We start from the raw sequence: 18,928 nt of genomic DNA on the forward strand, positions 1-18,928 counted from the left end.
TCAGTTATTTCACTTTAAAGGCAATTTAAATAACTTATTTGTCATTATAAAAATAAAATTACTGAGCCTACACACAGGAGTCGGAGAAAAATGCTAATTTTAGAAGAAAATATCTGATGCCTTTTAGAGGTTTTTGCTTCTAAACTCTTCATATATACTTCCTACTTGCCTACTATATTTTCATGGGGACTTCCCATAGACATAATAGACATCTTTATATTATACCCAGCAGGCACACAACATCATAAAATGTTAATATTAGGTTAGATTTAGTCATGAAGTCAGGTGACCAAAATTCATGTCTAAGAACAATGTTATTTTGATGTCCAATAACGACGTCAAATTTCGATTAAATTTGGTGGATTTTAGGTTGTGTTGGAAAGTGACTAAAATCCAACATCTGATAGAGGTGTAACATACGTAACATGGTGTAACATCTTTAGACATTGGTATTTGGTTGATTTGAGGTTGGACATTGACGTCGGCCTGATGTTGGGTTCTGACATCAAACCGATTTTCATTTCCAAACAAAATCCACTGACGTCCTGTGCCTGCAGGGTATATTCTGGCTCTCTACCCCAACCCTACCCCTAAAACCAATCCTCACAGAAAACATTCTGCAGTTTTACATTTTCAAAAGAATTTCTATGTGATTTATGAGCCATTTTCCTGATGGGAGCCACAAAAATGTCCCCACAAGGACAGAATTCACTGGTTTTGCTAAACGTCTGGGGAAATTTGGTTCCCAACAATGTGATGAATAGAAGGTACACACACACACACACACAGACACAGACACACAGACACACAGACACACAGACACACAGACACACAGACACACACACACACACACACACACACACACACACACACACACACACACACACACACACACACAGAGTATGATGTCATAATCAAATCTCAAATCTCTGGAATATGATTTATATTCCAAACACTGTAAAAAAGCTAAAGCAATTACCAACAATCTTGAAGGTGGAGTTCTCTGCAGACACAGTTCCGCAGAAATAGGTCAAACAATAAAAACCTACTAAACTGATAGCACAAAGAAAATATACAGCAAAGGGACACACTGAGACAGAATTCCTAAGATAAACAGATAGTGACATACAGCCTGTTAAAACATGTTTGATATGGAGCACAGACCTTATATGCTATCAGAGTAAACACACACACACACACACACACACACTGGGCTCAGTGGGGGAGGTCTGTGTGTGAGATAATGGTTGAGCTCACTCTCTGGACTCACTCAAGCCGCCTCCTCCTAAATGCCTGGCAGCCAACTTGTGTGTGTGTGTGTGTGTGTGTTTAAGTGGGTGGGTGGGAGAACTCGTTTCAATTCGAATTCGTTTGCAAACTTTTGTATATACAGTGCTCAGCATATATGAGTACACCAGTCACAAATATATCTTAAATTAATATTTTAATAGGAAGCTATACAATATTATATTTGTTAATATACAATATACATCAGTACTGAAGCCAAATCTGGAGCTTATCTGACAAAATAACTCAGCATAACAGTCCAAAAACGAGTACAGCCAAATTTATGTTATAGAAAAATATTAAATACAAATTTAAAAAAGAGGAAAAATCAAGAGAAGCAGAAAAAAAATAGAAAATGTTGAAATTTTGTAGGTTGTAATTTTATTTTTGTTGGAATTTAATTGTTTTATCTGTCAATTTCTAAATATGTTTGGTGACTAAAATATTATTTTAATAAATATATCTGATTAATAAATATGTTTTGCTTAAATGCACCAAAATACATTGCCTAAATTCACTGAGAAATAGATACAAATATTCATTTTGCACTTCATGCATCATATTCATGGCTGTACATGAGTTTGTAATGTCCTGCTGAGAGAAGCACATCAGTTCAATCTGCTGCATCACCCTGTTTCCTTGTTGTGTTAAATGTATAGTTCACCCAAATTCATTTACTCACCTTTCACTTGTTCAAACACTTTAGTTGATTTATTCAGTTCATAACGGTTTACAACCACCTTAGGGGGAGTAAAAAATAAGGTAACTTTCATTTATGGGTCAACTATCCCCATAACATGCATTTTGCTGCATTCAAATTTTAACCTGGTAAAATACATTGAAATGCATCTTTTGCAAGCATTTGTGTTCATATTCTTCTTATTTTATCAAACTGTACATAATTTTTGTGAGCACTATTTCATGTACAAATACTGAAGAGGTTCAGTTCAGTTCACTTTAGTTTTAAATCACGTTAAAATGACCAAAGGCTGACCGAAGTGCTGTACAGGTAAGCCTAAAAAGAGGTTCATTACACTAAAGAGAGATAAAGCATGACATACATTTTAGTATAAAAGTGACAGAAAGCAAATGAGTGTTAAGACACGACTTAAACTCTGATAAAGTGGAACCTAAAGGAAGCTAAAGAAAGTTAGTAAGTTAAAAAGAATCTGGAAGGCTATGATTTCAACTGTATTTTGTGTGTAATTTTTGTACAACATTGCAAAGTATGAACACCTTGTTTTAAAATGCTTTGTCACAACACATCCCATAACCATTACATTTTCGAAGGTCAGCATAAGGAGAATAGGTGGTCTTTTGGGGTTGTTTAAATGCGTTCGAAAACTGAGCGTTTGCACTGTGAAAGCAATCTGGTTGAATGCATTTTCATCTACCTCTGGTTCTGGTTGAGCAAATCAAGCTTAAATAGTTCTGGACCCCATTTACACCTGTGTTTAGCATAATAAACTACTTAATACCAGGTGTAAACAAGCCTCAGTGAGTGAGCCTAGTGAATTGTTCTCTCTCTCTAAGACTATTTCAAAAGCCAAGTATAGTCAAATTCAAAATAGTTACTGATTAAAGGAAATGATATGAAAAATGTGTGTGTGTGTGTGTGTGTGTGTGTGTGTGTGTGTGTGTGTGTGTGTGTGTGTGTGTGTGGGTGTGTGTGTTTTATATCAAGAGCACTACTTTCGTCTTAGTTGATTTTGGCAGGCGAGACATTGCACAAGACATTTCTGGCAGAGTGGACACCAAAATAATCATACTTGTCTCTCTCATCTGTCTGTATGTGACTCGATGTACATGGTTTCAATTGTAAAACTGCACCGAAAACTGACAGCATCATATTTTGGGGGGGTTTCTAAACAATGGAGAACAGACAGATATATCAACACATTCATTTTACACACATTATTCTCCCGGTATGTTTCTGCAACATGTTCCAGGGATTTTTCTGGCACTCTGGGGATGTTGGAGAGAAAATGAATGGCTGGACGGAGCACACAAGAAATTATGGCTAAACACTCTTGGCTGGCATTACAGCATTAATCATGCAGATTAAATAAAGCCTGTATTGAGGCATTTTGGGAAAAAATTCAAGGGCTTGTCCTGGTATTGTCAAGGGTGAGAGTTTTATACATAACGTCTCATTGCATCTACGGCCACAACAATAAAGAATCATTTTTATTTGTCTGTAAATATGTCTACACTCTGAGATGTGGCACAGACTATTTATTTGAAAGCGACCCTAATCTCGTTTGTTGTCCACTGGTTTCTCACTCAATAAATGTTTCATTTGTTTTCTGCTTTTATATACTTTGAGACAAAAATTAAAAAGAAGTTTATGAGAGAAACAACAATGTGCGATTTGTGAAAAGTTGTAAAAAGTTTGACTCTCAAGAACATGTCATTGACAATTATAGCAGATGTTTGGTCTCCTTTTTAAAGAAACACTCCACTGTTTTGGAAATAGGCTCATTTTACAGTTCACCTACTGTTAAAAAGTTGAGTTTTTGCATTATTGAATTCGTTCAGGTGGTGCGGTGGCACAGTGGGTAGCACAATCGCATCACAGCAGGAAGGTCACTGGTTCGAGCCTCGGCTGGGTCAGTTGGCGTTTCAGTGTGGAGTTTGCATGTTCTCCCCGTGCTCGTGTGGGTTTCTTCCAGGTGCTCCGTTTTTCCCCACAGTCCAAAGACATGTGGTATAGGTGAATTAGGTAAGCTAAATTGTTTTGTGTATGTGTGTGAATGAGTGTGTATGGATGTTTCCCAGTGATGGGTTGCAGCTGGAAGGGCATCCACTGCGTAAAACATATGCTGGATAAGTTGGCGGTTCATTCCACTGTGGCGACCCCAGATTAATAAAGGGACTAAGCCGAAAAGAAATTAATGAATTCATTCAGTCAATCTGCGGGTCTGACGGGAGCATTTTTAGCTTAGCTTAGCATAAATCATTGAATTAAATTAGACCATTAGCATTTCCCTTCAAAAATTTAAAAAAACATTTGCTGGACATACCATGGCAGCAACAAGCGCATTGATATTATGAATAATTATGAAAATTACTGTTAGGTACATGAAAACCTGCTTATTTTAGTATTATCTTTGCTATATTTTAATTATTTTGTATTGTATTTTGCTTGAAAAAAAATTTTTTCTTTTCTTTTTATAAGATGGTGCTCTTTTACGGAACATTTACCAAACCGCACCGAAACTATTCATTCATTCATTCATTCATTCATTCATTCATTCATTCATTCATTCATTCATTCTCTTTCAGTTTAGTCCCTTTATTCATCAGGGGTCACCACAGTGGAATGAACCGCCAACTGATCCAGCATATGTTTTAGGCAGTGGATGCCCTTCCAGCTGCAACCCAGTAATGGGAAACATCCATAAACACTCATTCACACTCATACACTATGGCCAATTTAGTTTATTAAATTTACTTGTAGTGCACATCTTTGAAATGTGGGGGAAGCCAGAGCACTCGAAGGAAACCCACACGAACACAGGAAGAACATGCAAACTCCACACAGTAATGCCAACTGACCCAGCCGGGACTCAAACCAGCGATCTTCTTGCTGTGAGGCGAGCAAAAAGCCACTGAGCCACGTGTCACCCCCGTACCAACACCATAACATTGAGAATTCTGTATTGTTGGACCCCTGGTAACTACTTAGCAACACTAAATATTGTTGCAACACGTAATATCACTAAGTTTGCTGCAGCTATAATATGGCAGCAAAGTTAATTGATTATTACACCAGAATGAAGGTAGAGTTCCTAGCCATATTGAATTCATTCATTCATTCATTCATACATTTTTTTTTTGGCTTAGTCCCTTTATTAATCCGGGGTCGCCACAGCGGAATGAACCGCCAACATATCCAGCACATGTTTTATGGAGCGGATGCCCTTCCAGCCCATCTCTGGGAAACATCCATACACACTCATTCACACACATACACTACGGACAATTTAGCCTTCCCAATTCACCTGTACCGCATGTCTTGGACTGTGGGAGAAGTCGGAGCACCCGGAGGCAACCCACGTGAACGCAGGGAGAACATGCAAACTCCACATAGAAACGCCAAATGATCAAGCCGAGGCTCGAACCATATTGACTTAGAAAATAACAAAATTTCTGCTGGTCTTACATGATGCACAGAAAAGTCAAGTTGTAGGAAGTTATGTAGTAAAGTTATGTAGGAAAAACTGCTTATGGTCTAATCTGATTCAATGATTTATGCTAAGCTAAGCTAAAAGGGCTTCTGCCAGACCCTGAGATAAGCTGAAGGGTTTAAAAAATGGTAAATCTCAGCTGTTTAACTCAAAGTAACTTGTAAAACAAGACGAAAAAGTGGACTGTCATTGTAACCAAAGTTACTAAATACTAAATACTAAATATTGCTTGAGCCGTTCTTTTAACCACAAATACGAACCTTGAATAATTTTACATTTTCAATGCTTTTTTACAGACATCAAAATGCTAATACAAATTCCTTATCTTATTTTAGCAGTTTTCTCATCTCAGTTCTGCACAGATTCATTGTTTGAATATCAATAATGCATCATGGCTTCCCATTTTCAGTTTGTTAGTTACAAAATCCATCTGATCATAACAAATCATTTGACCTTCAAAATAAAACACACCTAAGATTTCTACACATCCAATGAGACTATAGCTTATTAAAAACATGCACTGGTCTCTTAAAGAGGTCAGTTAGGTCATGTCTTCCTAAATATTATTGGGGGAAAGCTTCTCGGTGGTCTCTCGGAGTTGAAAAGGAAGAAAGAATGCAAAAAGCGAATAAAAATAAACACACTATGGATTATGGCTGTAGGGTTTTCCTTAGCGAGTAAGGAGAGGTCTATGTTGGTGTCCACTCACTGTAGCCTCTATGTAGGTGTTCCCTTCTCCAGGATAGTGTGGGATTATGAGAGGGATCAGTCGGGGTATGAGGGCACACAGATAAAAAGATAAAGATCACAACTTAAGCCTCACACACACACAGAGCCCTGACGCTGGGAGGTGGACCACTATTAGTGTCAGTCATTGTCATGGCATGCTCACAGACACAGCGATAAAGATATGAGAGTGATATAGATATGTTTGCACACAATGTACAGACACACATGTGGATTGGAGCACATACCTTCAGCCGGTGGGTTCTCCTCTGTGTGGCCGTTATACTCTGTCTGATCATCCGTTTTCCCATTAAGACTGGAAATAGAGATCTGTCCATTCTTCTGAAGAGGCTATAAAGAAAGAAAGAGAAAGATGAAGGTTTGTGAACTGGAATATAATGTTTTCAGCAGACTTCTTGTGTATAGGTATGAGTTAGAATTTGGTCATATAAGTATTTTTCAAAAACATATTTGCATTAAAATGGATCATTTAATTTCATAAATAAATTAATTGGGGTTCCTTACATTTTTTGATTATTATTTTGGAAAAAAAAGTCAATATTCTTATCAATTACTTGACCCCACTCACTCACTCACTTACTTTGCCTTGGCTTATTCCCTGCATTATCAGGGGTCACCGCAGCAGAATGAAGCAACAATTAATCTGGAAATTGTTTTATACAGCAGATGCCCTTCCAGCTGAAACACACACTAACCAGCAACCTTTTTGCTGTGAAGCAACCATGATAACCACCAGCTGCTATTTGACCACAATACACTTACATTATTATTATTACAGTTAAAATAACAATGTACTATTTTAAAGATTGGCCTAAAGACTGCTTCTTTGGCATGCTTTTATTCTAGCCGAAATAAAACAAAAAATGCTTTTTCCAGAAGAAAAAATATTAGCAGACATACTGTGAAAATTTCATTTGGGAAATATTTAAAATATTTTAAAAAGAAAAAAGTTTCAAAGGGGAGCTAATAATGCTGACTTGGCGCAATAGCTTAGTGGTTAGCATGCTGACATATGGTGCAGTAGCATGTCAGGGTGTCCTGAGTTCAAATCCCAGCTTCAGGACATTTCTCTACTCTCTCCCCCTCCAACTTTGTTTCCTGTCTCAATACTGTCCTATCTAAAAAAATCCAAAAATAAATCTTAAAAAAATAAAAGATAATTCTGACTTCAACTATATGTATATTTTTACACTTTTATGATTATTCGATAATTTAAATAATTACATTTTTTTTATATCACTTTTTTTTTTTTACTATACAGAATTCAGGAATTTCCGGCGGCATCTTTAATTTTATTAACAACAATTACACGCGAGTATACTTTAAAAAGAGACAAATTTGTCTCCACTACAATCCGTCATCTATGGTTAATTGATTTTTATTAAAATGGCAAGCAAAAGTTGGAAAAAATCGATGACAAGACAGACGCGGCTTGATAGTCCCAACCTAAAGCAAGCTAGAATGGAGGCCACTGCTAATTCCACAAGAAACAGTTGCGCTGAGGAATCTTCGCTAGAGAACAATACACTTCTTCAGCTGGTTAAGACAGAACTGATATCCTCACGTGACCAGATGGTAGAGACTACTAAAACGGAGATGTCGAGCTTTTGGTCTGAGATCGGATCGATTGTCGAAACATTCCGTTTGGAAGTCAAAACCAAAATGGATGCCCTACAACTAGAGATAGCGGGACTAATTCATTCTATACAGAATTTAAAAACTTTAAAGCTTAATATATCAAAATCTTTAAAGGATTTGCCTTTTGTATAGTAAAACTGATATGGAGATAAAGTTGTCTATATTAAAATTCCCAAAATCCACACCAAAAAAAAAAATCTAAATCAAAATCTCAAAATATGAATTGCTGTTGTGAAAATGACTTGTTAGAAGAGCTCACTTTCACAGATATTAACACGTATGCACATTAGCTGTTTCCATCTAAAATGCGAATTAACTTTATGTGCAAAACTGTATTATTGCATAAAAGATGTGCGAATAAAGCAGTGTTTCCATCCAACGAGCCAAAGCGAACAAAATCTTCACTTCCTGATTATCTGGCGCCAAATATCAACAGTAAAAACAGAATTTGCTGTGGTAGAAGCTGCGTCAATCTTTTCTTCATTTCATAAATGACTTGCACGTCAGAAGACAATCCTGACACGCAGTGAATGTGCGGTGGCGTTTAAAGGTGTCAAACGCAGTGCACATACGCTCTTGATTCTGGAGGTCATTAATGATATAATAACACTAACACTGAAATGATTAAGGCGTTTTAGAATGACCAAAACAACATTTCAGATGGTTCACAGTGTGCTCAGCCTGCTGGTTTGTCCATTCACACACATTTTTATCATCACATGATCTCTTATAACAAATTCACATGACCTTTTTTAATGCGCATACTGGAATTTCATTCATTCATTCATTTTCTTTTCAGCTTAGTCCCTTTATTAATCTCGGGTCGCCACAGCGGAATGAACCGCCAACTCATCCAGCATATTTTTCACACAGCGATGCCCTTCCAGCCGCAACCCATCTCTGGGAAACATCCATCCACACTCATTAACACACATACACTACAAACAATTTAGCTTACCCAATTCACCTGTACCACATGTCTTTGGACTGTGGGGGAACCCGGAGCACCCGGAGGAAACCCACGCGAATGTAGGGAGAACATGCAAACTCCACACAGAAACACCAACTGACCCAGCCGAGGCTCGAACCAGCGATCTTCTTGCTGTGAGGCGACAGCACTCATCGCCGCATACTGGAATTTGTTCGGTAAAAGTGTTTCCATCATAGTTTATGCGCATCTTTTCTTATCGAATAAAAAGTTTATCCTACTCAGTTATGAACATATGTTTTTTATCCGCATTTTCAAAATGTATGCGCATCTTGGCATTTCCATCAACTGTTTTTTTATGCGCATATCCAAAATGCGCATAAAAATAGGTGGATGGAAATGTAGCTATTGAGTCTCCCTAGGGATGGTTTAATCAAACTAATGGATCAGATCCAGAAAAGGAGCTGTGAACCATCTAAATATTTTGTCACTGCTCTTGAGTATTTAAAACAGGTGCAGGAGAGGGACTCAGTAGGCCAAGATTTGATAGTGGATTTGTCATAATGTGTGGTTTTAATTCCAATCTTCATATTGCTTCCATAATAATTACATTAAAATACAAAGTAACACTGACCTCCTCGAAAAAGACGAAATGACGCCTTAGAAATATTCAGACAGCTGAACCTTTTGACTGGCTCAGGAATTTGCACGGTGTATCCACATAACCGAGCATTCACAATTCCCTCAAGGACAATACATATTTCAGTGATGGTAGAACGTCCCGAATCACAACCGTGTGCTGTCAGTCACAATTTGGATTCAGTTAGCATTGCTGGACACTGCTGTAATCTAAAAAGTACTTTAATGCTCTGGTAACTACAGATCCAAATGTTATAAATTCTCATTACCATTCTTAGAAATAGTCGATCTAAGAGTTTTTCCACTCTTTACTACTGTCTGCCTGACTTCTGGATTCCATTAAAGGAGAAAACAGGAATCACAGACATTGTGACGCATCGTATAAGAAAGACTTTCCACTCCGAGCAGCAGTTCTATTAAGTTAAAGGTCAATTAGGCCTTAGACTAGTTTAATAATAGAACAGTAATAAGAATCACAATGGTCTCTCTTGTGGGCCTGTACGAAAATATGTGAATAATGCAATCACGCAGAAAGTTAATTTCTGTTTAGAGGCAAAAAATAAACGTGAGTGAGAAGACTCGAGCCTCGGCCTGCTTTGACAGTGGTCCAGCAGGTGTCCTTTTAACCCGTCCTGTCCTCTGACCCTCAGGCCCATCTCATGACAGTCATTCTCCACATTCCAAGGTCCCTTCATAGAATTCCAGCCTGATGGGGGACACCCCACCCAAATTCCCCAACCACGGCTCTGCTTCCCCCCTTCTTCATCCCATCTTATGCAACTTACAGATCCAGAACATTTGCATTCTAAAAAATATACTACCCTTCAAAAATCTGGGGGTAATAATTATATATATTTGTTTTTTTCTTTTAAAGCTGTGTTCTCTGTTAATCCATCCATATTTTCCCTATTTTAAATAGAGAAATATATTTAAAATAATGAGCAAATATATATATAGAATGATGACAGAATTTTCAGTTTGGGTGAACTATCCCTTTAAGATTATATATACAGTTGAAGTCAGAATCATTAGCCCCCCTGAATTATTAGCCCCCTGTTTATTTTTTCCTCCAATTTCTGTTTAACGGAGAGAAGATTTTTTTTCAACACATTTCTAAACATAATAGTTTTATAACTCATTTTTAATAACTGATTTATTTTATCTTTTCCATGATGGCAGTAAATAACTTCTATACAGCTTAAAGTGACATTTAAAGGCTTAACTAGGTTAATTAGGTTAACTAGGCAGGTTAGGGTAATTAGGCAAGTTATTGTATAACGATGGTTAGTTCTGTAGACTATTGAAAAAATACATAGCTTAAAGGGGCTAATAATTTTGAACTTAAAATGGTGTTTAAAAAATTAAAAACTACTTTTATTCTAGCTGAAATAAAACAAATAAGACTTTCTCCAGAAGAAAAAATATTATCAGACATACTGGGAAAATTTCCTTGCTCTGTTAAACATCATTTGGGAAATATTAAAAAAAGAAAAAAAGAACTTAAAGGGAGGCTAATATATATATATATATATATATATATATATATATATATATATATATATATATATATATATATATATATATATATATATATATACATATACATATATACAGTTAAAGTCAGAATTATTAGCCTCCCTTTGAATTCTTTTTTTCTTTTTTGAAATATTTCCCAAATGATGTTTAACAGAGCAAGGAAATTTTCCCAGTATGTCTGATAATATTTATAAAGCAGCTTATTCGCTATCTAAAATATATGATGGCAAAATTGGTGATAAAAGCTGAAAAGAAAATAATTGAATGAATGAAATTAGCTTATTAGAGTGATTTCTGAAGGATCATGTAAGGCTAAATGACAGGAACAAACTACTACTATTTTAAAAAATGTCGGCTCTGATAGTGCACTGACATATAATGCAACTGGCCTTCGAAATCATATCCCGGCTTGTGGCCCTTTCACAGTCTCATGCCCTCCTTTCTATTTCCAACTTCATTTCCTCTCCAACTACTATTATCCTGTCACAATAAAAGCAAAACATGGCAAAAATAAATCTTAAAAAAATATTAAATATAAAACAGTTTATATCTGATGACATTTTAAGTTTAATGTATTGATGAATCGATTAGGGTTTTATGACATCACAAACAGATTACCCATCAGAAGCTGATTTTAGATATTCAGTCTTCTTTGTATAATGGATTATGTCATTTATTGTTTCCAAATGTAGGGATAATCACGATTGACTTGATAATGACAGTGGATGAGTTCAGCTCAATAAATCTTGCTATTTTTAAAATGCACCCAAATGTTACTGGCCAGTTGAACAGCTTCTGCAAAAGGTGCAAACACTGAGCCTGCTGTCTTGAAAACTCTTGGTCCTTTCTTCTCTAAGATCATAAGTCACTGGGGACATTTAACAACTGTTCAACTAACAAAAACTGACACAATGTGTCTAAGTGTGACAGCTGTTTAACTCAAATAAGTAAAGATAAACACAATCTGTGTTTATGGCACAACACACTTGTGGCTGTGAGGTTTGTACAGAGGTGTGACATCAGGTTGTGAGTGTGTGTGTGTCTGCTGCCATGAATGTGATTTGTGACTTGTCTTGTGCTCCATTATTTCGGTATATTTATGCTAAATATTAACTGATCAAAACTAATATTTTCTTAAATATACCCATCATGCTCATGTATCTCTTCTGCTGCCCTTCATTGCACTGATCTGACAGATTCCTCTTCTCTCTGTGGATCAAAGGTTCGGGGACGGCTGTTCTTCTCACAAATCACTCTGCAAATCTCTTCTCTGTCGGACAGAAAAAGACTGCAAAGGAGAGGAGAATTCATGCCCTCTTAAACATCTATCCTGCCAAATACTCCAAATAGCAGTCATCCTAAAGATGTAACCTTCTCAACATTTAGAGGATATTTGAAATTTTAGACTATTAGCAATGTTTACACTTTGAAAAAAATACATTAAAATGGACAAATACACTTTATAAAGATCATCCAAGTATAAATGTGTCATTTGGTTGGGTTTTTGTTATTTTATTTTATTTTCGCTTATTTTTTTTGTTTTTAGTTTAAACTAAATGAAAAAACCCAATTTTTTTCTTTTTATTATTTAATGTTTTTTTTAAGTTTATTTATTTCACAAAATACCCGAACACTTGAGCTGTCATTTCCAAGTGAGGCCCCAGTCACTTTAAACCCCTTAAGACAAACTACAGAAATCACTGTAAACTAATCCTCATTTAACGTTAAGCCCAGGTTAGTAAAATATGTCAGTGACATTCATAATTTATGTTATGCTCTAGATTTGAACTAATAATTCAGAATGGAGGGGACATTAAATGACCCAGGCAAAGCTGCCAGTTCTTGCTTCTGGAAAAAATATTGTTTAAATTTTACATTTTTAGTATAATTGCTGTTATCAATACAAGAAAATGGGGGAAAGTAAACACTTTCAGAAAGACTTTCTAAAATTCCAAAATCTTCTAAAACAAATGGTCCTGCTCATAGTACAATCTGTAAATAAATAAACTGTAGCAAATTAGAAAATGTAGCATGTAATATTTTCATAACAGACTTGAAGCTCACTATAAACATTCAAATAATTTAATACATACTCGAGCTATGCCTGACACCAGGCAATAAAAATCCCCTAGGGGGTCATGGTTTATTCATGCCCATTAACCTCTGCCCTTTGACCCCCTGTTGATGATGACTGAATCATAGAGGTAAAACAAGAGAGATTTACATTGAGAACCAACGAAAATAACATACAAATGATAGAATATGTATTTCAGATTGGGCATGTTTTCATTATAAAATGTTTGTCAGAATCCTGTTATAGGCTTGTCAGTAAGAGCAGTTAAAACTGTGTTTATGGGGTGCCTTTTCAACACCAGGAGGCAAGGACGGAGACATTTTCTAACCTGGAAGTGGTAATGAAGAACTAGTTCAGACACATTGATGTATGTGCCTCATGCCTGACTCTATCAATCAGGATGTCAGTCTTTTTTGCTTTGTAGGCCAGAAAACAAGAGTACAAATTCTAAAGCATGAACAGAGCTGAACAGCAATAGATGAGGTAATTATGAAAACTGTTCAGAGAGGTCAGAGATGCAGACTGAGATCACTTCTGCAGAAGAAAGGGGAATATAAGGTGTAAAGCTGTGGATCATCATTATAGAAGTGATGAAAACATGATGTTTTAATCAGGGTGTAGACAGACAATGACAGCGGTTAGCACACCAAACCCTGTGGGACTCTGCTGGTGAGTTTGCAGAGTGCAAAAATGAAACATGATAGAATCTGTTATCGAAAGAATCCACAGGGAAGAAAGACTTCAGATCTAAAATCAGCAGCTGATAGTTAAACATGTTAAACGGAGAAGACAGGTCGGATAAAATCCAATTCAACAACTAAGTGCTTACGGCCTTAAAGGAGCAGTTCACTAAAAACTGTCATCAGTTTTACAGTCTCATGTCATACCAAATCTATGTTTTTTGGATGCCCCCATCCCTTCATGTAAACTATTCCACGATACAATAGTGGTATGATAAACGTATATGCGATACAACAGTGGTATGAATGTCAGTGGGATGATAAACATTTTGGGCACATTATGATCAGACCACATTCAATTATTTGTTGTATCTATGAATAGGATTTTCACTTTGTTAGTGTCCATTGCTGTCATTGCTAGATTTTTCTAGATAGTAAGCTGACTGTATAGAAACTAGGGCTGAAAAATCTTATAGGAAAAATATTACATTGCGATTTTTTGTTTTACTGCAATGTTGATTGAGATTAGGCATAGGACGATAACCGTTTTCAAGGTATACCGCGGTTTGGAAAAGTTTTTAAAACCAACAAAATTTTCTGCTATATCATTCCTATGGTATGCATAAGATTTTTTATTTTTATTTTTTAGGACAACAGTATCTCCAGCAGAATATAAATCCAAAGATGCCGTTTTAAAGAAATCAGTGTTTTTGAAACTAATGAAGACAGCAGAAGTCAATGATCTCTTTTAATTATTTAGCCTGACATGTTTACTGCTTCAAAATATTTTAAATGTTTCTTAAAATAAAGTATATTTTGTTCAAAAAGAAAACAAGTTTTGTTTTTTCACCCAGATATTTAAAAAGAATATATGCTAGAGCAGTAATCACAATATCGTGAAACAGTGATATTTTATCCAAGGTTTCAAACTGTCAAAATCTTATACCGGCTCATGCCTAATTGCGATATGAATAAAATTTCACTAGATGATTTGATTAACTCTATTTGGAAAGATTTCATTAATTTAGATTGACTGGGATGATCAAGTATTTTTCCATGCAGTGCATCTGCATAAATTATAACAAATTACATGCAATAAATAAATAAATAAATAAATAAACAGTGCTTTATGGTTTTTAGGACAGTCTAACAATAACTGTAACAGCAAGTACAGAAATTTAACAAGCAAATGTAAAAAAAAACATGAAAAAGTCATCATTGAAAAATGTATAACAAAAAATAAATATATTTATTAATATACTTATCTTTTAATCTTTAAAAAATAATAATAAACTGCAATGTGACTATTTTATGTTGCGATAACCATGCTCAATAATATATTGTTGAGATATATGATATAAACGATATATCCATGCTCAAACGATATATATCCCTTATAGAAACTGTAATTGAGGTCTGTATTTGAGATGAATGATTACGCACAGGAAGTTTGGTCAGAGGAGAACTGGTCATGCCTAACTGAGCCTGATTTCTCTCAAGGTTTTTTTCTTCTTCACGGTTTTGTTCCTCACTGTCGCCACTGGCTTGCTTGGTTGGGACTTGTGGAGCTGCGCATCGATGGATTTGCTCTTCAGTGTTTGTACCTCCAGCAGTCAAAATTAAACCACACTGAACTGAACTAAACTGAACTTCAGCTCTGAAAACTGGACTTACACAGTTTCAATTAACTATAATCTTCTATGTTAAGCTGCTTTGACACAATCTACATTGTAAAAGCGCTATACAAATAAACATGAATTGAATAGATTTTTTACCATTTATTCCTCAAATGCAAACCTGCAAACTGGTACAACAAACTAAACATAATCTGTTGTTCAATGCATCGTCTCTTCTGCTGGCCAAACACAAAAGATGACATTTGCAAGAATGCCAGTTGCAGAGTTCTATAGCCTCTCTAATTTTACATAGATATTTTTTTTAATGTTTTTTTTTAAACTCTTTGTTGTGTGTTCTTAGCAACATGAAAAGCAAAAAATGTAACACAAGATTCCATTAATTAATAATAGCCAATGTATTAATAAAAATTGTTTAGCATTTAACAAATAATACTGCCAATGACTGTCAACAGGTTTTTGCAGCAGACTCACTTAGGCAAGGCAAGGCAAGGCAAGGCAAGGCAAGGCAAGTTTATTTATATAGCACATTTCATACACAGTGGCAATTCAAAGTGCTTTACATAAACAGGAATAAAAGAAACAATTATAAGAGAAATAAAAACAAACAGAATAAAAATAAAATAAAATAAAAGCTGATAAAATGTGTTATAAAAGAGTTAAAAACTTAGTGAGACCATCAAACATTCATTCATTCATTTATTTTCCTTTCGCTTACTTCCTTACTCCCGCCACAGTGGAATGAACCGCCAAATTACCTGGCATATGTTTTACACAGCGGATGCCCAACATCCATACACTTTTACATTCACACACATTCACTACGGCCAATTTAATTTTCATAAATTCACCTGTACCGCATGTGTTTGGAGCACTCGGAAAAAAACAATGTCAACACGGGGAGAACATGCAAACTCCACACAGAAATGCAAACTGATCCAGTCGGGACTCCAACCAGAGACCTTCTTGCTGTGAGTTGACAGTGCTAACCACTGAGCCACCGTATCGCCTGACATCAAACAGTTCAGCCATTTATGAAACATATCATCTCATTCATTTTAATCAGCTTGAAATTTAGCCGAATTAATAAACAATAAACTACTTAAGAGAGAGAAAGACTTGCTTTGTGTAGGGGGTTAACACACAGACACACACTTGGGTAACAAAAACTCAATACTGGAGCCTCAGAGACCACAAACTGCATGCATCATCTCCTTCGACACAAACACAGATGTGAGACGATCAACTTCTGGCAACACACAGCAAACCCAAGTCGCTATTAGTTAAGTCACTTACTTCACAATCTATCTACCCCCGTGTAGTGTTACAGTGGTGGTAAACTGTGTCATTGTTTAAACAGGCTTGTGCTTAAAACTTGATCCTGACAAACAGGCTAACAAAATAAACGGAGCTCGTACATGCCTAATCATATCAAATGAACAGAGTCAATTGGAATCAGTTACTCTGTTCAAGATCATAACAGTCTTTGAGGTCAACAAATCATCAAGCTGAATCAGAACCAGAGTCCAAACCGCCCATTTCTCACTTACTGAAGGGGAAAATCTGTGGCTTCAAAGGCAGACAAACACATCATTTTGTTGCCTAAACTTATTAGACTCTGGCAAATTTATGGCATTTGAGCTTCACATTTACAAATAGTGCAGTGACAGCTTTGCATTTCTTCGCCCTGACTTGATAAATCACATATCTGCGAGGGATTAAGAGCTCACTTTGCTAAAACTTCCTTCATGTTGGCTGGAGATTTGTTTGTTTCATGAAAACATATGCGGTGAATTCTTTACTTCTCGTTTGACGAATAAGGAATTTATTTTTTGGCGCAGACTGGAGCCTATATACAAAAAAGGAGTGATTTTGTTACAAATTCCAGGAGCTTTGTACATATAAATGTCCGTGCGGAGAGTCTTCCAAGCTGCGAGCCACCCCACCGTGCGTTTTCCTGATTTTCCTGATCCTCTATTTGTCTCCCACCGATATTGGGAGTCTTCTGTTCCTTCCACTCCCCAAACAGCTGTCACTAAGGCCACCCTCATGAGCAAACATCAATGCGATAGGACAGGACCTCCCTGTGTCTCAAGCAGATCGGCCGGAGCGTCCTAGATTCAGCCCCCCCACAGTCGGTCTAAAACAATAAACCTCCTCCTATCACTCCATCCCATGGGTCCTCCTGTGATTCAGATCATAAGAAGAAAGGAACAGTTCAAACGTGACTCTCCTGATACTCCGAAGGAACAACAGGCTAGAGTTTAAAGTGAGGATCTGGTAGAGATAGTGAAACTGAATCAGTTTAATGACTGCAAAAAAGGGCAAATCCAGCTCATGTGTGCAAATGTATGCCTCTGCCTACATAAATGAATACTAGAAGCTGTAAAAAGGCAATAACTTCTGTTTACACCTTGTATTAAGATGTGCTTTCATCATCCAATCACAAATGTATGATGCTAAAACAAGTGCTAATGGGGTCTAAAATGTTTTGAGCTTGTTCATTTTGGACAACTTCCAAAGGTAGTATAAATGCGTGGTCAAACAGCCATAAACGACAACCTACACTCTGGCTACTTACCAAGTGTCTGATCATTATGGGATGTTTTGTGTGAAAGTGCAGGAAAACAACAAGGTATTCCTACAGCACAGCATTGAACCAAAACACATTTAAAATTGAAGTTCATCCATTCATTCATTTTTCTTTGGCTTAGTCCCTTATTTATCAGGGGTCGCCACAGCGGGATGAACCACCAACTATTCCAGCATATATTTTACACAGCGGATGCCCTTCCATCTGCAACCCACTACTGGGAAACACCCATACACTCTCCCATTCATACACTCATACACTACGGCCAATTTTGTTTACTGAATTCATCTATAGTGCATGTCTTTGGACTGTGAGGGAAGCCAGAGCACCCGAAGGAAACCCATGCGAATACGGGGAGAACATGCAAACTCCAGACAGCGACCTTCTTGTTGTGAGGCAACAGTGCTAACTACGAAGCCACCAAAATTGACGTTCCATCTATATTCTTTTTTATTGGCTTGCTTTTCTGCTCAAGTCACTCACTCAATAGTACATTCAATAGTGCTTCTAAGGCTTTCGTTGAGTACAAATATGTAGAGCATAATGAAATAAGGCATTGATTAAATCAATTACAACAGATCAATTTGAATACATGCTAATACCAGGTGCATCGTAATACATCTCGGCTAACTTTTTGGATCACTGAAAACACTTGGTTGAAACACAGTCCTTGTTGTTTTTTACATAGATTAAACAGATAACTGATGAATAAAGGCTTCTTTTGGGTGGTTTGTTGTACAATATTATGTTGTGAGATAATTAAACAGCATTTAGCATTTTTAATGACAATGTGTTAGTCAATAAACCCACATTTCCAATTGGGAAAAATACAGCTTATCCCTACTCTTGTGGAAATATGATCTATGTATAGAGAAACACATTTCTATTTTTGCAGAAGTGTAAGCAGTCACATATTTCCTATGAAGCTTGAATTAAACGTATATATGAGCAGCTTTTCATAAAGAGAAATTCTGTATTTCAA

The 18,928-nt window shown here is 36.3% G+C and overlaps 1 protein-coding gene across 1 annotated transcript in view; it reads right to left on the reverse strand.

The window, feature by feature from the left end:
* Positions 1-18,928, reverse strand: part of akap12b (A kinase (PRKA) anchor protein 12b) — a 54,664-nt gene that overhangs the window by 18,776 nt on the left and 16,960 nt on the right. The window contains exon 2 of the mRNA XM_056480659.1: positions 6,452-6,554. Coding sequence (XP_056336634.1) covers positions 6,452-6,554 — 103 coding nt within the window. The remainder of the gene's footprint in view (positions 1-6,451; positions 6,555-18,928) is intronic.

This window comes from Danio aesculapii, chromosome 20 (genome assembly GCF_903798145.1).
Source record: "Danio aesculapii chromosome 20, fDanAes4.1, whole genome shotgun sequence".
Taxonomy (NCBI): Eukaryota; Metazoa; Chordata; class Actinopteri; order Cypriniformes; family Danionidae; genus Danio; species Danio aesculapii.